This window comes from Blastocystis sp. subtype 4 (genome assembly GCF_000743755.1).
Source record: "Blastocystis sp. subtype 4 strain WR1 chromosome Unknown seqid_0164, whole genome shotgun sequence".
Classification (NCBI taxonomy): domain Eukaryota; class Bigyra; order Opalinata; family Blastocystidae; genus Blastocystis; species Blastocystis sp. subtype 4.
In genome coordinates, this window is record NW_014569383.1 from 1 (window position 1) to 24188 (window position 24188).

General features: G+C 39.7%; 12 protein-coding genes across 12 annotated transcripts; 7 read left to right on the top strand and 5 right to left on the bottom strand.

The window, feature by feature from the left end:
- Positions 1-164: 164 nt before the first annotated feature.
- JH06_3000 (n-acetyltransferase) lies at positions 165-3663 on the bottom strand (the record flags this gene model as incomplete). Its single annotated transcript, XM_014671428.1, has 13 exons — positions 165-302; positions 333-458; positions 489-590; positions 620-941; positions 971-1152; positions 1183-1311; positions 1342-2078; positions 2110-2413; positions 2443-2586; positions 2617-2937; positions 2968-3075; positions 3106-3522; positions 3556-3663. 13 exons carry the CDS (start codon positions 3661-3663, stop codon positions 165-167), a joined length of 3138 nt encoding a protein of 1045 aa, XP_014526914.1.
- Positions 3664-4073: 410 nt separating this feature from the next.
- Positions 4074-6833, bottom strand: JH06_3001 (lipoate-protein ligase; the record flags this gene model as incomplete). Its single annotated transcript, XM_014671429.1, is given in 7 exon segments — positions 4074-5849; positions 5977-6082; positions 6114-6357; positions 6389-6497; positions 6530-6623; positions 6655-6803; positions 6816-6833. 7 exon segments carry the CDS (start codon positions 6831-6833, stop codon positions 4074-4076), a joined length of 2496 nt encoding a protein of 831 aa, XP_014526915.1.
- A 344-nt stretch (positions 6834-7177) lies between these two features.
- JH06_3002 (hypothetical protein) lies at positions 7178-11431 on the top strand (the record flags this gene model as incomplete). Its single annotated transcript, XM_014671430.1, is given in 22 exon segments — positions 7178-7202; positions 7234-7281; positions 7316-7512; positions 7542-7611; positions 7661-7796; positions 7826-8069; positions 8100-8213; positions 8243-8317; positions 8347-8517; positions 8548-8784; positions 8829-8967; positions 8998-9104; positions 9134-9422; positions 9453-9563; positions 9743-10081; positions 10113-10496; positions 10527-10714; positions 10746-11006; positions 11025-11111; positions 11142-11214; positions 11245-11315; positions 11345-11431. The coding sequence occupies 22 exon segments, from the start codon at positions 7178-7180 to the stop codon at positions 11429-11431; spliced, it is 3453 nt and encodes a 1150-aa protein (XP_014526916.1).
- A 210-nt stretch (positions 11432-11641) lies between these two features.
- On the top strand, positions 11642-13101 carry JH06_3003 (hypothetical protein; the record flags this gene model as incomplete). The annotated part of the gene is made up of 4 exons (XM_014671431.1): positions 11642-11779; positions 11811-12812; positions 12888-12965; positions 12997-13101. 4 exons carry the CDS (start codon positions 11642-11644, stop codon positions 13099-13101), a joined length of 1323 nt encoding a protein of 440 aa, XP_014526917.1.
- Positions 13102-13502: 401 nt separating this feature from the next.
- JH06_3004 (serine arginine-rich-splicing factor) lies at positions 13503-14368 on the top strand (the record flags this gene model as incomplete). Its single annotated transcript, XM_014671432.1, has 3 exons — positions 13503-13577; positions 13609-13869; positions 13901-14368. 3 exons carry the CDS (start codon positions 13503-13505, stop codon positions 14366-14368), a joined length of 804 nt encoding a protein of 267 aa, XP_014526918.1.
- Positions 14327-14672, bottom strand: JH06_3005 (40S ribosomal protein S29-like protein; the record flags this gene model as incomplete). The annotated part of the gene is given in 2 exon segments (XM_014671433.1): positions 14327-14582; positions 14596-14672. 2 exon segments carry the CDS (start codon positions 14670-14672, stop codon positions 14327-14329), a joined length of 333 nt encoding a protein of 110 aa, XP_014526919.1.
- A 511-nt stretch (positions 14673-15183) lies between these two features.
- JH06_3006 (protein kinase) lies at positions 15184-17584 on the top strand (the record flags this gene model as incomplete). Its single annotated transcript, XM_014671434.1, is given in 8 exon segments — positions 15184-15322; positions 15353-15456; positions 15472-15605; positions 15635-15938; positions 15987-16173; positions 16199-17374; positions 17411-17511; positions 17534-17584. The coding sequence occupies 8 exon segments, from the start codon at positions 15184-15186 to the stop codon at positions 17582-17584; spliced, it is 2196 nt and encodes a 731-aa protein (XP_014526920.1).
- Positions 17585-17792: 208 nt separating this feature from the next.
- Positions 17793-18588, bottom strand: JH06_3007 (mitochondrial substrate carrier family protein; the record flags this gene model as incomplete). The annotated part of the gene is made up of 2 exons (XM_014671435.1): positions 17793-18478; positions 18510-18588. The coding sequence occupies 2 exons, from the start codon at positions 18586-18588 to the stop codon at positions 17793-17795; spliced, it is 765 nt and encodes a 254-aa protein (XP_014526921.1).
- A 476-nt stretch (positions 18589-19064) lies between these two features.
- Positions 19065-19534, top strand: JH06_3008 (magnesium and cobalt transporter; the record flags this gene model as incomplete). The annotated part of the gene is made up of 3 exons (XM_014671436.1): positions 19065-19195; positions 19227-19305; positions 19337-19534. 3 exons carry the CDS (start codon positions 19065-19067, stop codon positions 19532-19534), a joined length of 408 nt encoding a protein of 135 aa, XP_014526922.1.
- A 429-nt stretch (positions 19535-19963) lies between these two features.
- On the top strand, positions 19964-22256 carry JH06_3009 (Mg2+ transporter protein; the record flags this gene model as incomplete). The annotated part of the gene is made up of 10 exons (XM_014671437.1): positions 19964-20470; positions 20502-20645; positions 20674-20850; positions 20881-20922; positions 21321-21439; positions 21468-21522; positions 21575-21936; positions 21967-22043; positions 22112-22172; positions 22202-22256. The coding sequence occupies 10 exons, from the start codon at positions 19964-19966 to the stop codon at positions 22254-22256; spliced, it is 1599 nt and encodes a 532-aa protein (XP_014526923.1).
- Positions 22257-22275: 19 nt separating this feature from the next.
- JH06_3010 (acyl-thioesterase) lies at positions 22276-23091 on the bottom strand (the record flags this gene model as incomplete). The annotated part of the gene is made up of 5 exons (XM_014671438.1): positions 22276-22473; positions 22504-22600; positions 22632-22893; positions 22925-23010; positions 23039-23091. 5 exons carry the CDS (start codon positions 23089-23091, stop codon positions 22276-22278), a joined length of 696 nt encoding a protein of 231 aa, XP_014526924.1.
- Positions 23092-23873: 782 nt separating this feature from the next.
- On the top strand, positions 23874-24188 carry JH06_3011 (hypothetical protein; the record flags this gene model as incomplete). The annotated part of the gene is made up of 3 exons (XM_014671439.1): positions 23874-23931; positions 23973-24073; positions 24095-24188. Coding segments are annotated over 3 exons (253 nt in total), but the record flags the coding sequence as incomplete, so codon positions are not given.

Sequence of the window (24188 nt, forward strand, 5' to 3'; positions counted from 1 at the left end):
TGACTTAGCTTCCTAGATCAGACGGGTTAGGGCGCTTTCCACTAGATATGACCGTTCTTGTTTTTATTTCTTTCACTAACCCTTTTCAATAACACATTCATATCCTCACATCATCAATCCAACATAATCACTAAACATCTTTTCTACTACACTCATTCTCAAATTCATGGTACAAACAAACAACAATAATGCTTCTTGGAATGCTTCTTCTTTGACTTCTTACTTTCCTTCTCATCAACTCTCACTTCCACTTTATCCCTTTTTCTGCTAGAAGGAATACTAATGATTCCACTTCCTCCTTTCTACCAATGACAATCTTCTTTCTCTCTTACACTTAAAGCCTTCGACCAATCTTTATCGTTTCCTCCAATCTTGTATTCATTCATTTCCTCTTCTTCCATTCGTAATACCTTGCTTTCCATCTTCTTCTTGATTTCCTCTCCTGCATTCATTAAGTCCTATTGATGAGTCTGTATCCATTCTAATACATCATTCAGACTCTCATTCACAGGTTGCAATTTGGCTGTCATTATCTCCTCGTACTTTTTAGTTGCTCGTTCTGAATCTGTACTATTCTTGTTCATTACTTCCTACGATTATTAGTGTATCCAGACATTACCTCCAAATACTTCTGAATCTTGCGAATAGAACGATTAAATAAAGCAAGAACTTGGTTACTTTCAACCCGCGGGAATTCTCGCATCAATTCATCGATTGTCTTATGTTGTAGTCCCTGTCCAATCAAAATCGTTTCTTGTAAGGCAGAAAGGGACAGATCACCAAGACGACGAGAGAAGTACAATCTAGCTAACTGTGGAACCATGTCCATAATCATATGATAATCAACGAGATTGTGTGCATAAGATGCGAGACGAGACAGATCATCTGAAGTCATGAAGAATTGAAGCTCTGAAGGAGAGAGCGGTACAGTCAGGAGTGATCTATGGTTAAGTGGACCTATCAAATATACTTGGCATCCTCATTAGCACAGTTGATAACTAACGATCGATTCAACAGACGAAGTGCTAATCGAGCAGGGAATTTTGCGAACTGGAATGATAGGAGGGCCATGAATCGATGTTGGAAATCAGCAACAAAGGAAGAAAGCCAACCAGGATTAGGAGCATTCTCAAGATTCTCTGTATCAAGTGGCTGAAGATAAATGCATGCTCACAGACATACCTTAATAAGCACACAACTATGCTCACCCGTCAACTCATTCTCGGTCTGTCTCAAATAGACTGGTGAGTATCCTTCCTTCTCATAGAAATTGAATAACGATTCTGTGAGACCAAAACTAACTCCAATCCACTACACATCAGCCCAAATTCCATTTTAAACATGAAGACGATCCATCTTCTTATCAGCTAAGCTTACTAAGAGAGGAGGAAGATGCTTTCGAGGTTTTGCTTCAATATTCAACCCTTCAACCTCTTCTTCAGGTTCAATGACTTCTTCTTCTTCACCCGACCATTGTATATGACCTTGGAAGTAATCATGAAGAAGCTGGAGGGTGCGTCGTCCGTATCCCATTCCTTGGACATCAGGATGGGTTGCAATACGAACAATGCGAGCACCACTCAATTGAGAAAAATCACTATCAAGGAATTGCTGAGAAACAATCCAAGGAATCATATCTCCTGCAGATCGTACTCCCTTACTAAGTTCACGCTTCACAGTGTCTTTCCCAATACATCCTTCTAAACAAACCTGTGCCACACAATAAACATCAGGAAGTGGCTGGTCCTCTTTCATTGGACCCAAAAGAACAAACAACATATGAGCAGGAGCATCACTTAACAACTGGAGATCATCAGGACTGTTCTTGTAGTGACTAGACACATAAAGTGACCAGACACGTTGCAAGAAGGCCTCACTGAGTTTGTGATAACTGAACAAGGAGTCACGATTCACAACAAAGAGTTCGCACTTATCAGGATGAGGTGTTCCAGACATCAATCGATAGGGAGTGGAGGCACAATCTAAGCACAAGAACGAATAGAGCCATTTTTCCACAGGATCACCTGAGGCATATCGAATGGGTTCCTTCATCTCAATCTCTCGGAGCAGTTTTCCAGCTAGTTCTCAGTCATTCCTTTCATAAGCTACCTCCAGCATCCTTCTTTCGTAATTCGTTCAAAAGCTTTAAGGACAAAGAACGGCCTGTTCCTTCATATCCCGTAATAGTAGAAGAGAGAATCACAATATACGGACCCAGCAATTGTTGTGTCAGAGGAAGCGGAATAGCAGCAGCCTCATCAATAATGAGGAGTTCAGCTTGAGATAACTTTACCGACTCCGAAGGAGCTATATATTGAATTGTCTGTCGATGCGTCTTAAAAACATTGATCCGAAGAATGATATGACTGTGATCTGCAACAGGAGAGTATATTACTTCATAGTCTGAATGGTCCTATCATTCAGATCTCTCTTCATTGTTACCATATATTTGAGGGCCTTCAAACCCTTTATGCAGAATTCAAAGGCAGTCTGCAGATTCTCAGGTGACGGAGCTGTTACGAAGATCGAGGAATAACCAAAACCAATAGCTCCAGCCATAGTAAGACCCAAAGATGCTGATTTACCCTACAATTTATTGAAGTGATTCATTTCGACTCGACCACGGGATGCTGTCAATGAAACAGTCGTCTGAAGGGTTTTTTGAGTAATGATATCTAACATGGAATACACAGCAGTTGCCTGATCCACTGTTTTGCATTCCCGTGTCAAATTCCTCAAAACCTGGGAATTAGCAATTGCAGGCGATTTGGGAGACTCATTCTTTGTCTTCTCATCTAACTGGTTATTCACAGACTGAAGATAAGTAGCCAAAGCCTTTTGAGAAGGAGTTTCTTCAGCATCTTCATCTGTGATAGAGGCTTGAACAGGTTCAATACTCAGTATCTTCTTATTGATAGGAAGAATGTTTAATTCATCCTATATTTGCAAACAGTTAAGAGAGCCTACGTCTAAAACCATACATGTCTGACAGTTGCTTAGAGAGAGAATGAAACGCTCATTAAACCGAGGTACAATATCATTATGAGACTCTGTTCGGTATTTGGCATGACAATCCTAGGAATAATGGAAATGATGGATTTGTACCATCACCATCGAATAGAATTGCTTCAAACTCGTCATATTCTTGAGAAGAATTGTGATGATACCGCCTCCTTCAACAGTCTCGATTGTACGACATAGAAGATTGGCAGTAATGGACTCGAAATCCTGAAGAACCAACATTCCATATGTTTGACCAAGAATGCTTTTGGATTCCTTGTAATAGCACCAGCGAATCTCAGTACTCGAAACGAACAGATCAAATGGATTTTCGCCATCTTTATCGTACAAACCACGACTAATCAGCTTTTTGATCTCTCGCATTCGTTTCTTCTTATGACTACAATAACAAACCATAAGCAAGGAATACGTGCTAAAACCGAGATCTTTCTTGTAACACCACAATACAGAAGGACGAGTTCGAACTCTACTCTTCGACAACATGTAGTGGAGATTGGGAATCTATGATTCACTTCAACTTTGAAACAGGAATACTTGATCTTTGCCATTGTCTCCAATAATAATCATTAGCGTTCGCTGATTCAACTTCACACCATTCTCAATGAGTGTTCGAATACGGCTATCGATCTTCTTCTGGACCATTCGCTAAAACGACAGTAAGACACTTTGGCAATCCAATAAGACAAAAAATGGATTCATCTCCATGCAATTTATGTTTTCCACAGCATACATACCTTGAAAACGGATTGATAGCTTGTTTAGGACTAGAGCAAAGAATTAGGAAATGGATGGAAATTTGGTCAAGCATCTAAAATAGGGTCGATTATTGTTGCCTAGTTTGTAAACACCATAAATCGTTTATCCGATTCATTGGAATGATTTACTTAACTTCCTCGTACATTTATCAGTCTTTCCTCCGTGGTGGAAAGCAGTAAGTGTGGGAAATGCTTTTGAAGTTCTAGGTCCGCTACTGTCTATCAAAAGTACGCTGAGCGTGTCATCGCTCCTGGAGGCTTCGGTGACTGCGATGAATAGTGATAATGGAGTGTTTGTTAGGAAGAAACATAATAGACTAAATGATCAGATTGGGGTGCTTCGCTGCAAAAGGAGCCAATGGCTGTTACTAACGACTGCAAATCAGTAGGCAGATCATTTTCCTTTATCAACTCCAAATATGCCTGTTTAAATGACTTATCAACACTGGGAGTCGATTTGAGAATTGATAGGATTAACCCCAATCCGATTCTCCATAAGGTGTTTGGCTTGGATCCAGCAACGGATGAATATGAAACGGAGTGAAGACAGGCAACAATTCTTTGAAGGCAACTTTCATAAGATGCAAGATGGTGGTGAGCAAGAATGAAGTGATAGAACTTCATAAAAGGAAGAGACAGAATTCCAAAGTTCTTATCAATCAGTTCTTTCCATTTTGTATCGGCTTCTTGTAGGATCCTTTCCATTTGATCCGAACCCTCACACAACTGGTGGAGAATCTCCACAGTTAACACTATTGTTTCCGTCGTAATACGCCAACTACCATCATGTTCATGAACTGTTAGGAGCGATTGGGATAAATGATCCAATGAAACAGATTGAATGGATTCACTCATGGAATGACTCAACAGACACAGTAATGTGATAGTGAGAGTATTGACCTGTTGTAACTGCAGTCTCAGAACCACGTCATTGCGATGAGTATCGATAAGTCGGACAGGATAAAAGTCAAGTAGTAATCGAATCCACTCACTTCGAGTCTTCCCTACTTTCCCTTGAAGGAGTATGAAAACACTAGCAGTAAGTTCTTGTAGCTGAAGAAGACGAGAGAGATCCTTTTCGGTTATACTTGCACTCTTCAAGGATTTGCGATTGGTCATGTCCTGAAGATGCCGACTGAGCGAGGAGACAGTTTCTTCGTGAGGTAAGATCTCCAACATAGAAGAACGAAGAAAGCAAAGGAGAGAGAGAAGAGTCGTGTTCATTGACTCATCGACTTCCTCTGAAAGAGTCTCTGTGGAGTGAAGAAATAGAGATGGAGGATAGATACTGGTAGTTAGGGGAATTACGAGATGCTGATCTTTGGATAAAATCTGTTGGTCACTGGTAGAAGAATCCTGATAACCACTCCATGAATCAATGTTTCTGTAAACACTGCTTTGACTGAAACAAGTATCAAAGAATAGCTGGATTGTATCCAGAGCGAGATCAGACATTGAACGTTGCTGATTCAAGTTTGTCTTCATCTGGACCCGATTACTGGCCAAGACGCCCTGAGTAGGGGCAGCAACTATTTTCACTTCTGATGTCAGTTTCACAAGACTGGAGAGTAACTTTGCATGATCTTTGAATAAATCCGGTTCAATCTTCAGCAATGACTGCAGCAATAATAGAGCCGATTTCCGAATAGACGGGTTGATGGATGTCATTCCATTGTTCACGAATACACAGATCATTCCCGAAAATGGGAGAAGTGCAGATTTTGGAACTCTCGGGAGTAAGGACTCAAATACATTCACAACGGCTTGTCGAACAGAGACATCGGAATCCAAAATGAGAGGAATGGTTTTAGAAATAAGGACACTCACAGAAGTAGAGAAAAGAACATCATTTTGCATAAACAATTCCTTCAAACCCAAAACAGCTTCTCTTCGCGTGTTTGCGTTGAAGTGAGTGAATTGACTAACCAAATCACTAAGAGATTTATTTCGCGAATTCACTACATCGTTTCCTTCTCGAAGAATGGATTGTTCTTGAATACGAACCCGTTTGGACTTGAAGTTGACATTGGTGGCTTTTGGATCCACTTTTTTCTTGCCAACTCGTTGCTTGACCTTTTTAAAATCTGGTTCGTCTTTCTTCTTCGGCATCCAGTGTGTACGATAAGAAATGTGAGTTTCAACAAACAATTCATTTTATGTTCCGAGAATTTTGAGGGAGTGTATTGTAGTAATCGCAAACCCAAGGAGGCATATCCACAATCTGGTCTTCATCGAGTGGAGACCCTGCAGAACCCTCAAAGAAATCGACTTTGAAGTATTTCTTGAACATTTGAAGATAGCACTGCCTATATCATCAATTCTCAACTCTATCTTTACGTGTAGTCATCTAAAGACACTTGAGGCTTAAACGATTGTACGCTGCACATCTTCATTCCCTTCAACCCACAGGGGATGATACAATCAAAGAGCGAGAGGTCATTGGACACATTCACCGCAATTCCATGCATAGTGATCCATCGTGCCACATGAATCCCAATAGAGGCAATCTTATCTCCATTCACATACACTCCAGTTTTGCCAGGAATTCTCTCACCCTTGATGTCGAATTCATTCAACGAATCTATAATTGTCTGCTCAAGCTATGTAGTTACGGATGTCGTACACTTTTACTAAGCGCAAGTAGGCATGCAAGTCCTTGACATAGTAATTGAGGTTTAAAATGGGGTAGGCAACCAGCTGGCCAGGAGCATGGTGCGTAACCTTGAATGGAAACTACTAAATGAATTATCTACTTCGCCTCCACGCTCGATACGAAACAGCTTGTGCTTGTTATCTTGCTGGTCAAATAGAATATTTGACTCATCTCCACCTCGCCCTAGAGTATATCTAAGCAATAATAAAAGATAAAAGAAACAACACTGGAGGATGTTGCACAAGAATGAGTTCGTCACAACGATTTGATCGAAAACGTTTCTTTTGAACCGACTTCTGCCAGTTCCACACAGTTTCATAGTCAACTATACCAAGACGATGCAAACGGACTGGTCTTGGGATCCCGTTGCGATTCTAAGACATCACTGAGCTGATTGCGTTCATACAACGAGCTTGAGCAGAGTGCTCATTTGGAATCTGTGTGAATATGATCAATTTGTATACAAATCTCTAGTATTGTGTCAATGGGAGGAGCACAAAAATCGGTAGGCACATAGAATAACCGTGATGTCTTCTTCGATCCAGAGTACAGGAGAGATACGCTACCCATACTCACTCCATAGGAAAAACATCTCCCTATTCCACGAAAACATGGTGTATCCCCGAACAGAAAGACAAGAAGAATTCCTTGATAAACAAAGATGTGCAGACTACTTGCCATTTCTTCAAGACATACCCAAATCCTTCTGTTTGTGTAATCGAATTGTATCAAAGCCTACGTCAAGAGTATGGGAAACTGCGCTACGAGTCCTGGTAGGGTGTTTTTGTTTAAGACAAGCTGTAGAAACGGCCGCAGAGTACAAGAAATATATTGCCGCAGAGAAGGAGGTTTGTAAGTTGTTAATGGAGATTTGTGATTGTTCTAGCGTTAGAATCCGACAAATCGCCGCTGAATCCCTCAGATGGAACGCCTCAGCTTTCAGAAGAGGAATTGAAGCGATTAAATAATGAAAACAAAGAAATTCGACTGCTGGTGAAGATTGACCGGATAAAGGTCCGAAATGTTGGAAGTAATTCCAATCTTTACTGCAAATTTACGTTTGCGGATGTTGCACCTTTGAAGGTATGTTTTGACAGACTGATTTATGGTAGACGCATTATCTAATGTCATCGGGGGCGTATTGGAGGTCACAATTCAGCTTCGAGTACATTGCTCATGAGGGTTTGAAATCTTTGCGTGGTTTCTGCCAATTGTCACTGTTTATATGTAGAAAAGACCCTTGAGATTGAATGCTGGTCTGCCAATCAGCAGCGCGAGTCCGAGACTCTTTTGGGTCGAGCATCCTTGAGTATTCAGAAACTATGCGAAGGACCCTTTCATGTGGATTATCAGCTCGTAAATGCTAAGTAAGAATATGGAATCTCTTGAATTGAAGAAACAATCCAGCAGGACGAATTGGCTTCAACTGTACTATTGAGCAGCAAGCTGTTTGGGGACTGAAATTTATGAAGGCAGTAATTCATCTAAAATATTCTAACGAACTGAATTTATTGGATGGCAATTATTGGAGTGTGGTGGTGTCACGAACAAAGAATGATGGAGAAGATGTATATCACAGTACTGATACAAGTATCCCTGCAGTAACAGATCAACTAACCGAACTCGATGCTGAGCGAAAGGTGTGGTTTAAGATTCTAACTGATTTGTAGTATCAATACGTGTCGTTATCTTGGAATGAGAATGATCTGTTCACAGTGGGAGCAAGTTGTTCGTTTCGCGAATTCATTCGTGAGCCTCTCAAGTTTCAACTGCGTAATAGCAAAGTATGTGTGTTGAGATCATTCCATCATAGGAACCCGGTGCTGCTGCCTCAGTTGTTGTGGGTGAGTGTTGGATTTCGCTGGAGAAAGCCTATTCCTTGTTTCTAGTACTCATGAATTGGATGATTTATCATAGCGTCACCCTGATCGTTCAGCGGAACTTCGACACCATCTCTGGGACTTGGGAGTTGTGCTTGGAGATCTCTCGGTATTCTATCAATTTAGTGATATCTGTTTGGTCCAACAGATGTTGAGTGGAGTCAATAGTGAACGTGGAATTACTGCTGGTTCCACAGTTATTCTTTCTGTTATAATTTGTGTTTCCATTCATTCATAGGACATAAGCAGATCACTCTTTCGCCGTGATCAACAAGAAGTTCCTGCTCAGGTTACAGAGATTATGCACTTGTTGATCTTCCTTTTCTGTTTCATTCGTAGATATCATCAATTCATTGACCTAAAGACCAATCTTGCTCATAACGACAAGGATCAAGTAGATGTATTGGAACGCATTATTGGATATCTACGGAATACTGATAAGGATTCAATGGTTTCATTCATGTTGGGATTCTTGGTTAGTTTCATTCTAGGTATCAATCGGAAGGGTCTTTATTTAAGACCAAGTGTATGTTTCTGGATATTTTGGATTCATTATCATCTTCATTATGGGATATGAATTATACTGTGAAGAATGTCGTATTTGAGTTGATATTCCGACTCTTGAAACGGAGTGAACTATCGGATTTAACTCTTTTAGGTTGAAATATGAATGAAATATGAGAAATAGGATTTGATCCAGCTAAGACAGATGAACCTCCAAAGAAAGAAGATGTTGAGTTTGCCGCAAATCTTCGTCGTGTTCTTCTTCATATTCTGAGTGATGTCCTACTGCGTGTATGTTCAAATGCATGATTCTTATGTAGATTAATGAGAAAGGTATTAGTCAGCGTCTCTCAGTCTATTGTTCACGAATCATTTCTATTTGTATGTTTCGGATTCCTTCCTTTGGAGATGAAGTGATTGCTCTTCTATGGGATAAATCCTTGTTATCACAAACAGCACATCTTCCATCAACACCTCAGATTATCTTGAGTAAGGATTATGCTGGGAGTACGTGCAGTCTCTTTGGCATGCAGAGTCTTTCAATGAGATCTAATTCGGATTCTGATCTGGGAAATATGATGAATGAACATCCTTCTCCTGCTACGATTGGTAATAGTGACATGGTAATGTGAAGTATAGAAGATTTGAAGGCTGTAGAAGGAGGAGCTCTGGATTCATCATTTCATGTTACACAACAATGGTTATCGTCAATTCTTCATACGTGTAAGATTCGTGCTTCATTCTCAGAACGTATACATATGTGAATGAGATGAAGAATAGATATATATGAGAGTAGTGATTTACTTGGGAAAATGCTTGATTGGAGACCTGTTGAAAGTGCAATTATGAAGTACAATAAGGAGAATAACTTACCATTGAATGATACAGATTTCTTTCTTTGTATTTCTAATTGATTTTGTTAATCATAGTGACAAATGACTGGAAGATTCGAATTAGTATGAAAGGAAATCTGTATTATCTTATTGTGGAAGCATGGCTTCAGAAAGTTCTCTCTGTTATGACAAATATGCATCGTGAAATTCAGTGGTCCTTAATTCCTGGTTATAATGAATTGTTACTATCCTTTGCTGTTCAATTAGAAGCTGTTCCATTGTATGCCTATACAGACTCAATGACCAAAGTTATGCGTACATTTTTGAGCAATGAGAATACTCTAAGTCTCTTTGTTCAAGTCTTGATGTTGAAGACAAGACCTTATAGTATTCTTGAAGTATCATATGTTGTGGAGCTCATCGATTCTCTATTCTGTATTTCATTGAGAAATAATATCATACCTAGGTTCGTATCGACGTTGGTTCGATCGATTAGAGCGTTCACGTCATCCGAACTCTGCTTCTCTGCAAGTACGTTTGCCGAGTGGTTTCTGTGACTATCCATTTGTGGATGGAATTGTGATGCTTCTGAAGAGTGATATGAATCAAGTAGTTATCAAAGCAATGGAACTGCTGTATCACCACTGGGACTTACTACGTGAGTCTCATCGACATGCCTTCATTCAAGTGATGCTCTCAGGAGAAGGTTGTCCGCGACTATTCCTCCATTGGGACGTGAATGTGCGTCAGTTTTTTAATTATCTATTGATCTATCGTTTATTGAAAGGTTCGCAAGCAGACCGAAAAGGACGTGTTGATGTATATTCATTCCTACGTGAGTTTACAAAGGGTAATGATTAGAACGATGATTGAGTGATAGTTCATATCCAGAAGCCTGATAACGTTCACTTAGTACCTGGAGAATCATATCAATTCTTGATTCTCACAGGGAAGATAGAGAAGTCATTCCTTCGTATTTCAGATCGAGATATCACTGAACTTATTACGGGACATTCAGCATACGAATCATTCATTAGTCGTGCAGATGTGTTTACATTCAATGATTTTGTTGGAGTGATAGCTTGGAAGTGATGATTAGTGTGTATTCAGCCAGGATGTACTTCAGAACTTCTCCCAACAGACCTGTTCCAACCTTCTCGATTTCCTTCAAATGTTGTGTTTAGTGTTCCGAGTGAAGGTTGGGAAGAAGGAGTATTTCTGTTGTGACCCTCTGATGCTTGCGGTGAACTATGACTGTTTCCTCTTTAGTCCCAAAAGTCTGGAATGTTCGTCGTTGTACTATCAAGATCAGATTATTATATCCCGGTTCTTTGGTTTTGTTCGCAATGTGATTGTTGAAGTTATGAATGAGGTATAGATACGGAGAATTGTAATTAAACAACTTGACAAAAAGAAGGAAGATTTCCGCGGTTATCAGGCAGCTCTTCAAATGGCAACCACTTGCGTTGGTTTGTTGTGTATTCCTAATCGTTAGTGTCATAATGAAGCAATTAACAAATTCAATATGGAGCAGTTAATCATTGACAAGGTTCTTACTGTTGATATGCGTAAGTAATTGGATGTGAGATGAATGGTAGGAGCCACATACGAAGAATCACTACGATTGTCAGAAATCATGGATTTAATGTTAACAGAGGAGGAGTATTCTGTAGGCAATGGGATTAGCTATAAGAGTAGATACAAGAGAAGCGATATCCATATGCATTCCAAGCGGTCTTCACTTATGATGATCTTTTTAAGAAGCATGTAAAAGAGAATGCATGACTTAAGCCATAGGAACGTGATCAGGCAAGAAACAACAACGAAGCACCTTTTTTGCATTGGCAAACTGTCTTCCCTACGAGTCTGCTTTCGTCATGGGATTAGTTTTATATTATTTCTCTTTGTTGGAGTCAGAGAATTTGAAATAGTAAATTATAACAATAGGGCCCCAAAGTTTATAGAATAGGGTCTTTTCTCATTTATCGTATTGTGATGAATGATCTTGAATTGAAAAAGAAGAAACGTATTTCTTTCAAGAAGATTGTGAAATCGTTGCCTTACAAAGCTATCATTGCGTTTCTATTTGCTTCAACTGCCCTTGCTTTTGGATTGTATTATATATACAACGATGTACATAATGCCTGGTTGAGTCAAAATATAGAGTATTGTTACTCGAATCAGTACCGCCACTTACCGCGTGGATGAGACGTATGGAGATTTCACTCCAGGAACTGTTGTGTCGTTAAATAGTGAAGGTAAATTAATCAAACAGTCTGGGACAACGGTATACAAGAATCAGTATGTATTCGAGACAACCATGCTCAATGCCCAAGCCATTTCGCTTGCAGATGATATTCTTGTAATTGTTTATCATGGTAAACTGACAGCAATGAAGTTGGGTGACAAGGATCAGGTGATGATAGAAAAGGAGGTGGAACTTCCAAGAGGTCAAATCGGGAAACAACGACAGATTGATTGTGCAGTGCGGGTACCGAATACCAATCAAATTTTGATTGTCGGTTCTTCTGAGGTGGTTCCTGCAATCATCACATATGGAAACTACGAGTTCCAGATTACCTTTGGAATGCCTCAGGAGTATTATTTCTCTCCCCTTGATTTACATCCTGAAGTATCTGTTTCAGGGGATCGTTTGGCCATTCTATTCACAGACAACGACTACAATATCCGATTAATAACTGCAACAGCTAATCTCACTACAAATTCTGTTACAATAACCTCCTCAGATGTAATCGCCGAGAGTGCTTCTGTGTACGCTGTCTCTTATGTTCGTCCTTCTGTGATTGTAATTGGTTATTCGAATTCCTCCTTCATTCAGACTGTTGTTGGAATAGAAGAGAGAACAACATCTGGAAGCTATTTCCTTTCCTTTGAAGAGTCCATATCAATCGATTGTGCACACATAGTATCCTTCTTGGAGATAGATTCATGGAATCACTTTGTGGAGAATAATCACAATATTGTGGTTGCTTACATTACAGATGATGAAGGAGATGGTCTTATTATCCGTCATCTTCGGGTAGACAACGACAGTGTGTTGCGTTTAGGTCCACGCATGAACAACAAGAACAGTGGTGTTTCAGACATTGATACTCATGGCATTCACCACCTAGCAATACTAATGCTTCAGAACTCCAAATTCTTGGTTGATGTCATTGTTGATTGTGAGTTATAGGTATATTATTCTAGTATTATCAATAACGGATTTACTGCTTTGCAGGTAGGATATTTGACTCCTACATTGGAGTTGATTAGTGATGGACCTCAATTTATTGTTTCTCGAGGTGTTTCGGACATTGTATATAGAATTTCAGTTAAATAACGTGTAGAATAGAGAGTACTATTATGTATCTGCTTCAGAATCGGGTCATAGGATTCTCCTTGTTGAAAGTTTACATCGGTACTTGGTACTGTCCCTTCATTTGAATGAATGATAGTCGGTTGATACGTCTATCAGTTATCTAGATATCTACAATCGGCCCCTAGGGATTGTATCTTCATCCAGAAAGGGCTATGCAACAGTAGTGACTCAGGGTGTTTTTGAGATTCCTTTTTCAAAAGGAAAGGTGACTCCATTGAAATACTATTATAGCAATTCCAGAGGAGAATATATTGCAGGCGAGTGGATCGGAATGAGGGGAATGGAGAGTTATTATGTGTACATAGAAAATGATGAAGTTAAAATGCTAACTGATACTCGCAATCGCATTGGCTATTCAATTAGTGGCTTAAAGATGATGGTCCAGCCAAAATGAAGTGTTTGTTGATAAGCCAAATTTTGATGGTCCAAAATCGGCCATATTTTATTCCAAGTGTTTAACCTTATACAAAGAAAATGTCCACCAAGATCTTTGTGGCTGGTCTCCCTAGTGATGTCCGCGAGTCGGAACTTCGAGATATCTTCAGTAAAGTAAGTTTCGGTTTCTTTTTATGAAAGCTAGTATGGAGGCATCAGAGACGTTGCAATTAAGGCTCAAGGTCGTTATCCCTTTGCTTTTGTGGATTTCGAAGATGCAAAAATGGCCGAAGAGGCTGTTAAAGGAGAAGTCCACAGAGACTTCAATGGTCAGACACTCCGAGTGGAAATTGCAACTGGAAAGTCAAGTGCACGTCGTGATGGAAGAGATAGTAAATATGGTCCTCCTAAGAGAACCGATTATCGTGTGGAGGTAACTCATATCCCTTATCACTGCAGTTGGCAGGTATAACATTAGGAGATGGTATAAAATATAGGACTTGAAAGATCACATGAGAAAGGAGGGCGATGTTGGTTACTGCAGCATTCATGGAGACGTCGGATATGTTGAGTATATTCACTACGACGACATGAAGCATGCACTAAAGTATCTGGATGATACAAAGCTAGTCTGTGGTAGTGAGAGTTCCTATATTCGTGTCCGACGTTGTCGCGATCGAAGCAGATCGCGCTCTTTGCATGGTCGTGATCGAAGCCGCTCTCGTGAAGATCGCAATCGTTCTAGTCGTGACGAGAAGAGCAGATCAGGATCGAGAAAGTCTTCCGAGAAACGCGAGGCTTCTCGAAGCAGATCCAAATCGCCAACGGCCACAAGCAATCCTCGTGCCTCTCGTTCCGGATCGAGACGTTCGGCTTCTGGATCAGCCCGCTCCCGTTCTGGATCAAGACGCTCACCCTCTGGTTCACGCTCCCGCTCCAATTCTGCCCGTTCTGATAGAGATTAATCCATTGGAAAATTTGTAATGATGTTTGATCATAACAAAAGGAATAGAAGAGTAAGGCTTGAATGACCCTAGTTTAGTGGTACTACAACTAAGCATAGAAAACAAATAAGGTACATGGATGAATCCAATCTTAGGAGCTTGCTCGCGGAAACAACGTCTGCAGAGCATAAGATCGTACTTGCGGATCAAACCACGACGGTTACCACACGCACGGCTAGAATATCAACTGATTCAAACTATAAACGTACCAACAGCGAGAACCCGGACCATATTCACGAGGATGACTGTAGTCAAGACTAGGCATTCTTTCTACAAACATTGATTAGAAATTTGTCTCTCGAAACCCCAAACCAACTTACGATGAGCACTAACTCTTTATTTGAAGAAGAAAACCGAAAGGTGCTAAGAATGCAGTTATTCCCGTGAGTATGTGAAATCGCGGGAAATCCCTATGAATCATTGACAACTGCGAATAAACATGGTTTCAAGTTATTTGTTACTTCTGTTTGTCGCAAGCAGTATGTAGAGGACAACGAGAGTCACTTTGTAGCGGTTGTGCTCGGTGATCCTGCGGAGATCAGTATCAATATTCCTGTAAATGGAACTATTGGCGCCAAAACAACTCTTCAGTTTCAACTGAACAATACTCAGGCTCAGGATTGGCAATTTGTCTCTTTTGCATTTCAACTAGACAGGTGAGAAGTGTAATTACTGTTTTATGTAGTGCCAACCACAAAAGAGGAGAGGAAGTTGGACATGTCAAGTACTACTGCGAAACTAACATAGTAGAATCGTTGAGATGAATTTTTGCAATAATGGATAGTTCTCTCCTTAATGGAATCCCTCTTGCTCGTTTTTCTCCAACAACACACTGTAAAGATGTCAATCACATTGAATTGAACAGTGATTCGGATCATGATATGAAATATTGGTTGATTGTAGCAGATATCGATCGTATGTAGAGATGGTTTGTTTGCGATCTAGAACCCATGTACAATCTCCTAGATAACAGTTTCTTTTCGTCTGCTCTTTCCGGCCAGTCCCAGTACGAGTTTGTCTCGTTTCAAGGTTTTGTCGAACTATTTTGTGTCAATGACAAGTAGATTGGTGATGATAGTATTGCAGGAGGAGCTATCGATGTCGTAAACATCACCATCAAATATGATGCTTTTTCTTCTTCTTCGATTCGTGCTTTTGTTTCAGAGTACCCTCGTCCTGTTGAGATTCGTCCAAAACAGTAGTCTTTCTTTCTCATTTCAATTTAAGTCTGCAGAAGGTGGATAATCAGTTGGTTGTGTCATTAGACCGAAATGATCCATTATTCTGTCATAACTGCAGTCGTTATGTGCATATAATCGTTGATAATGCTCAGAAGGCTTTTGTTGACTTCTCCATTGACTTCCATGTTGATCGTGATTTAGTTTATCTGGAGCCCCACAAAACAGTGACTGGAAGCGTGATGCCTGATAATCATGGGCAACATTTCATTATGGACCTGCGATATTTGGAGTATGATACAGATATTCGTATCGTTGTGAAGAAGTTAGATCAACCTGAGATTCCTGTGTATGTAGACTTGTCATTAACTGTAAGCAATGGAAGGATCAATAAGCAATAGTCATTTGATGATGGTAGTTGGGATACAATTAAGACATTAACTATGACTGGATTGGAAGAATTTTCATGGGGTTTAGAACGACATGAAGAAGGATATAAAGTTGGTACTGTGTACTATATCCGAGTACGAACAGAACAAACTACAGCAACAGCTTGTGGTTTTACTCTTATGTTCAATCAAGATCCAGGTATGTTTTATGTATTGATATGAAGTAGTTCCTTTTCAGTATATTTATACTGGAGTGAATCGTCATATGGTTACATCAAATGGAGATCTTCATATCTCATATTATGCTGTGAATATCCCTCGTGAAGACTTTATTGATGTGACAGGTGTTATTATCTCAATCAATAATATCTCATATACATGGAATCCAAGTCCTGTTTATTGTTATGGCTTTGACATGTATTTGGGTGATGCTCCATCTGATATGATGATCAATCCTCAGGATCCAACTTCCTATTCATTCCATTCTTGGTATGTTTATAAGTCTCAAGACACTATCATGATTACTGAAAATGAAGAAGGATGGTGCACTGGATGCAAATTTGGAGTTGTGATGAGAACGCAGAATGAAACTCATTGGACTGTGACTGCAGATTTGATGTATACGCCATTCATGTTGCAACCAAATACTCCAAAGACAGGTCGATTAGCACCTTTTGTAGGAGGAGTTCACACCTATTTCTATTTATATCAGAAGGAATATCATCCTGTGACAATCACTGTGGTTCGTGCTTCTGTTACCGATCCTCACATTGTGCTGTATGTCTCAACACTTCCAAATGCCTCTGTTACCAACCACATGTGGTCTGATTCAACATTGGGAGATAACACAGCAGATGTGAAGCTATCTCGAGACCATCCAAACTACTGTGGAAACTGTAAGTATTATATTGGAGTGTATTATTTGGACGATGAGAAGGAAGGAACAGATATATCAATAACTGTGAGTGTGGATTGTCCTGAGAACTCTTGTGCTGTCTGCAAAGATGGATTTGATCCTTCTACGGATTGTATGCAGTGTCTTCCTGGATACTATGGAGAGAACTGTTCAAAGTGTCCTGATTGTAACCATGGAAGCTGTAATGATGGGAAGACTGGAAATGGAAGATGTGTCTGTAATGAGGGCTGGGGTCCTGCTGAACAATGCACGCAGTGTCTTGAAGGATATTGGGGATTGTCATGTGAGGCATGTCCTTCATGTCATAATCACGGAAAATGTGATGATGGGTTCCATGGAACAGGAAACTGTGTCTGTGATACCAACTTTGATCAGCGGATTGACTGTGAAAATTGCATCCCTGGATACTATGGAGAGAAATGTTCAGATATCTGTCCTTCGAGCAATGATTATGTGTGTAGTAATCATGGTGTCTGTAATGATGGTACCTTGGGGAATGGATATTGTAAGTGTAATGAAGGATTTACTGGGATCAAATGCGATACGCTTTATACAGAGGATCGTTGCAATCCCCATTGTGTAGTGGATCAAGGTGCTTGTGATGAGGACAAAGCTGTGTGTGTATGTCTTAAGGGATACACAGGCAAAGACTGTGGTGATTCAGGGAATACTTCAAGAATGGTCTTCTATATGACTCTTTTGTGTGTTGTAATTGTGATAGCTCTTGTTGTTGCTGTCTTGTGTATAGTCAAATTCCCAAAGAAACCAAGTAAGAAGCATTCTCCTACGTCCACAGATCCACTACTAAATAGTCCTTAAACAATCTTTGTTAAAACAAACATTACAGGCCTGAAATAGGTGAAAAGAACAAATCTAGATTACGTAATACCGATAAGAAGTGCTTAGAAGATCTTATTCATAACTGCCTTACTCTGCTCATAGCAAACGAAACAAGCAGCATTACCAACAAAAGCACGAATAATGCAAGGAGTGAAACCAGGGAAGAAGGCCTTCACTCCACCCTTAGCATAAATCGATTTTGCACATTCAATGAATCCCTTCACCTCACGTTCTGACTTCACAAGAGGCTGAACCTGAAGAGTTGACTTCACAATATCCAAGGGGTAGATACAGCCCCAATAAGCAACTCCAGCCACACCTCCAGCCATAAACTGCGTGAATGATCCCTGGTACTGCATATCAGAAAGAGGTTGATCCTTCTTCAAAAGAGCGCGACGATAAAGTTCGTAGAAACCGAAATACAAAGACACACCAATCGTATCACGAATTAGAGTAGTGCAGAATCCCTGCCAACAACCCAGAATTCCGTTCGTCTTAATAATCTGCTTGATAGCACCTGTAACAGTTGTGAACTGAGCCTTGTACTCTGGATTATCCTTGGCACGGACAATCTGAACCTGGAGCTGAGACTTGAACAAATCCATAGGTGTCTCCACAAATGTGACTGAAACTCCAGTAATGGCTCCAGCGATAAAGGTGTCACGAATCGAGAGAATCTCTCCATGACCAATAGCCTCCTTCATCTGACCATACACAATGAACTGCACAGCGTTGAACAGCATATTACCTAAGTATCATTACCCACAGAAATATCTCACCCCACAAAGGAGAAATGAAGCCCTTGTACAATCCACCAACTCCTTCCCACTTCAGTGTCTTCTTGATGCAGTCAGACATACCCGTGTAAATGGGATTCTTCGGATTCTGAGTCTGGAGACGTGCAACATTAAGGGCGCTAAATGTAGTTGACTTCTTAGGATATGGACTTTAATAGTATCGAAGGGGTGGCCAACAGCAACAATACCAATTCCTCCAAAACATCCAGCGATCAAATCTTTAGCCAGAATACGGGCAGGTGAATCTCTCTTGCTCATTCCTCAATGGAGTTAGCAAACAAAAAGCTAATGGAAACAAAAAGTGTGGTTCGTCGAAACGGGGAAAGGTGGAAAGCGTGTGCGGTTTGCGCCACCTTCAATGTTTTCGATATTCTACTCTGTTTCTTCTCTCAAAATACTCACTTGGATCATAGAAACGAAACGAAATTTTCCCAGAAGAGTTATTTCATAATCACATGAAGTCCTATGAGTGAATCTAGTACTTCTACCGAGTCAAGTACAAATGTTGTATGACAGCTAAGAGGGATTGAAATGAAGATGACTCCGATGTCTCTGTCGGACTACAACCATGACATGAATATGTTAAATAGTAATGCAAATGCTCGAGTACTAGATAACTATAACTACAACTTTCAAGATTTGCAGAATAAGTTTTCAGATGTCACATTGTGAGTACTGTGAGTCATATATTATGTGTAGCCAACAAAGTACAATGGAAGATGACTTCCTGTCGTTAATGTCGACTTACTATGATATGACACCAGATCGTATTACAAACGTTTCTATCGATTGTTTTCTTTTATATCTAGATTTTTAATCAATATGATCTCAACAAGGATGGAACGGTGAGTTATCAGGAATGCAACCGGATTTTGAGTCTGTTTGGAGTAACCATGAAAGACCAGATCTTCGATTTGTTAGTTCGTCAAGTCGATCGTGATCAGTCAGGAGGTCTCTCTCTGAATGAGTTTGCAGTTGTAGAAACTGTTATCAAGATGCTAATGTAGATGCTCCAGCGTTTGAAAATGTTATCGCTCTTCGATCCATCGGTGACCGAACAACTGTTAGGGTTTATATTCAAATAAAATCTGACTTGCAGAGATAGAACTTTGGGCACTTTGAGCCACCTCAGTTACAACTCGACTCGAGTTGAGCTTGAGCGTCCTGTTCTCGTATTCTTTCGAAATGAACATGAATTGTAGGGAATCGAAACATTCTTTATGAATCCAGATCCAGTATGGTCAATTGTGAATTGGGTTCATCTCTCCTATGCCGAACCTCTCTCGATTCAACGCCTCGGTGTTCGTTATCGTCTCCATCCTCTGGTCGTGGAAGATCTAGTGTATCGAGAAGATCGTGCAAAAGTTGATAAATACAAGACTCATCTTCTAATTACAATTCCATTGATCTCATATCATCCATATCATGATTCAGTCATGGAATTTATGTTAGCTGATGGTAGTCAAGAAGAGCTTAACCTAGATTCATATGTGTCCCCTCTTTCTCTTCCAGGTGACTTAGATAGACCTCGAAAGCTCGCTTCAAAGAATACCCCAATTCAGCACCATCAATCCTTCATCGATCATACAACCTATACAATGGATTCTAGTCAATCCCAGTTGAGCCATTTAGTAATTGAGCCTTTGAACATTGTATTTGTGTTCACAAATCCGTGGACTAAGTCTAGTCATGCTGTGCTCACATTTACACAACAAGAAGAGAAGGAGATGTGGGAGTACATGAATCGTCTGATCAGCAACAAGAATAACCGTGGGAGAATCGAAGGTGGATCATATATGGTATATGCTCTTCTTGATTATGTGGTTCGTTCAATTGCTCTTCATAATATTAAGGTTGATTCTTATGTGGATGTGTTGAAATCGTTTGCTGAGGAGATTCGACAGGTGGAACTGACAGTTGATAAATCTTCTTCTATTTACCAAGTATGGATGCTTTTTGGAATCCAAATAATAGTCAGTATTATTGTCAAGAGAGTTAGATTCATTTCAGAATCGAATCCAACCTCTCCTTACAATCATATCTGATCTTCAGGCTGATTCTGTCATATCTCATCGAGTATCCATTTACCTAAATGATGTGAAGGACCATGTCCAACAAGTATCTGTTCGTTATGAATTCCATATAGTTGCTAAATGACATTCAATACTGTTCTAATCGTAGCAACAATGTCTACAATTTGGTTCAATCGATGCGTGCAAAGAGACAGGATCGGATTCTTCTCATTTTAACTCTCATTACTGCATTTTTCACTCCTATTTCGTTTCTAGCAGGTGTGTATGGAATGAATTTCGATTACATGCCAGTAGTCAGATATTTCTGTGATCATTTGTAGAGTCTTCATTGGAAATTTGGATATTTGTATTTTTGGATCTATGTAGTTATTATTGTTCTTGTTTTGTCAGTTTCTTTACGGTATATTATGAAGAAAGTATAGATAGTGTACTGTTGCTTCAAAACACAAGGAATAGTATGAATAAGGAAACAGTTATTAGTTACGAGAAAAGGAAAAAAGTCCGAGCTGCAGGAATCGAACCAGCGACCCTTAGATTGCTGCGGAGCAGCCACTACAGTCTAACGCTCTACCAACTGAGCTAAGCTCGGTCTTGTATTCTGACAATTCCCTTATAAGCCCTACAATTTGCTGCTGTTCTCATTTCATCTTCCTGAGATAATTCCAATCAAATAAGTATACTAATATCATTAGCTCCCTTAGTTGTAGTGGAACAGAATCCATTTCTGAAGAAAAGTGCTCAAAACCGGGCGAATGTACAGTCACAACCGCAGCAACCCTTTATTCCTCAGCAGCCTCAAGCCTATCAACCTCCGTTTCCGCAACAGCAGCCTACTAATGGACTGAATATGCCACAGTTTTCAACAGGGTACAGAGCCAAGTAGGTGTATAAGATCATAGTAATGCAGTGTTCGATATGGCTTTCAATCAAACTACAAATCTGGTGAAGAATCGATTGGATTCGTACACACCTGAAGCAACAGGATTGTGGAATAGTTTTAAGAAGTATTTCCAGGTAAGCAACCAATATGTCGTTGGAAAACTTCAGCGTCTGCTGTTTCCTTTTGGTTCAAAGTCATGGAAGAGAACCTGTCAAATCAATGATGACGGAAGCGAAACCTATTTCCCTCCTCGTCAAGATGTCAATGCTCCGGATTTGTACATTCCGCTAATGGCTATCTTTACATATATTGTTACAGTTGGATTCATGGCAGGAACGAAAGGTCAATTCTCACCGAAGATTATTTCTTCTTCATTGTCTGCTTGCTCAGTTGCGATTACTCTCGAACTTCTGCTACTGAAGCTGATCCTATACTTAATTAATTGTCCTGTTTCTATTTTCGATTTACTGGCTTTGATTAGTTACAAGTTTGTTGGGTATGGTCTAATGAGTTGTGATTAGTGTAGGTTATGTATCAATTCGATTGTCAAATTGACAGGCATCCGAATTGCTTATATTGCTTCTTGTCTTTATACTGGCATTTGTATGGTGTTTTTCACGGTACCAGTGATTGGGTTTATTGAATTTAGCTTCATTCTATGAATACAGCAGTTACAACAGGAAGGGATGAGGAGAGAAAGAGACGCAAGTTTAAGAACTACTTTGTCTTTTCGTAGTTGTTGGACGTGATTGTGATTGTAGGACAAGTTTTTCTCAACTACTATTGATGTGGCTCATGGGACGATATATGGGATAGATGTGCAATGGTATGTTTGTTAACAAAGAGTCAACTCTTTCTTTGGTCTTGACGAACGGATTTGTAACGAGATCGACTTATCCTTGTACTCAGCACTTAAACTATCGAGGATGTCTTCATGCAAGGCAAGATAGTGTTCAGCAAGTTTCTCATAATGGGGCGCATAACAAACTTCTCCATCCCAATTTGTATTGTTACATGCAGCTGGAGCATGATTCTGATCCTCATCAATTCAATATGGACTTACAATCAATGCTTCTTTTCCTGTCACAGATCTATAGTTCTCATTTAGGAATACCATTTTCATCGTAGCAATAGCATATACCTTTCCATTGCACTCAAAACTAGAGATCAACAATAACAACAACAATGTACACTTGCTTAAACCAGACATTCTTTCCTGAAGCAGCGACAATCGACGTTCGAACGATAAACTTCTGGAAGAGCTTTAACGAACGAAGATACTGAATATGGGATGTACTAACAACACAATATGCTTTGTGAACCCATTTTAAACCGAAAAGACGAATAGCCAAATTGTACCGACCATAATCACAGTACAAGTTGTAAGATCCATTATTCATATGCCCATAGTGGTCAATATCACAAAACCAGACTCTAAATGACAGTTCACTATCTGTACATAAAGTCATGTCCAAACAACCCACCGTCGAAAAGACTCTTCAGTCTAGGTTGGAAGTAACTCCGAATACCAGAAATAAGAACACAGATGATATAACCACCAGGAAGGGACCTACATGACACCAGTGGTTAAAAAATACCTGTAGAAAATACAGTACAAAATGAGACAACCCAACGCCAACACAGAAACCATATTAAAAAAGAAGTATCACTTTGCTAGTCAATGACGTAATACCTTCAAAGAGGCACTATTCCAATAAATCTTTCGTACTATCGATCCGTATCTCTATGGAGAGTACTTGAAAACCAATTTGTCAAAAAGGAAACACCAATGACAGCTCGTTTCTCAAGTCCAAACTGAACGGCACAAATGTAAACAAATGATTACTCTACCACACAACAGAATTCTATGTATTGAAAACTAAAGACAATAAAATGTGACTAACACAAACACTCAATAGAGCACAAAGACTGATACATACCCAAAACCCCAATTAGAAGAGCTTATGAAGCAGATGAAGAACTACCACTCCAGCTACAAACACAACGCTAGTCATCAAAACAGCGTAGGGAGTCCTAGACGTGACTTTCTCATCAACTCTACTACAATTCAATACCAGTTACAGTAGATTTCGAGAATGAGTTAGATCTTGAAGAACTCTTAGATTGGGTGATAGTCTTAGTAATTGCAGTAGCCATAGAAAGAAATGATAAAGATTCCTCAATGGAATTAAGTGAGAATAATGACATGCAAATAGAAACAGTATTCTTATTGAAATAACCGCGGTTCTGATCGTTCTGTTATATCTCTCTTCAAAGCGTGCTATTGGTCTTGATTCCTTTGAATTTGTATATATGATACACAGGCATCATTTCAGTATTACATTATCATTGGATCCTCTGTAACCCTCCTATCACACTTAAATGAGGTATTATACTATCTATACATGGTCTCAATACCAATAAAACTGGAATATGACTTCTTTCTATTATCTTAGTGTATGTTTATATTTTGGGCCATCACTATTGTCATGTTCCTTTTCTCTTTAGATTGTGCTCTATAATGGTAAGTAGTGTATAAAACAAGTGTCATTTGTATTTGTCGGTCTGGTATTGACGAAGGACATGTGAATAGTTATTTGTTACTGTTTTCACGATTGACTCATCTTACGATAGTATACTTATATTTATTGTAGACTCGCGGCCCTAAGAAGCATTTGAAGCGTTTGAATGCCCCTAAGCACTGGATGCTTAACAAGATGGGAGGTGTGTGGGCTCCTCATCCCAGTT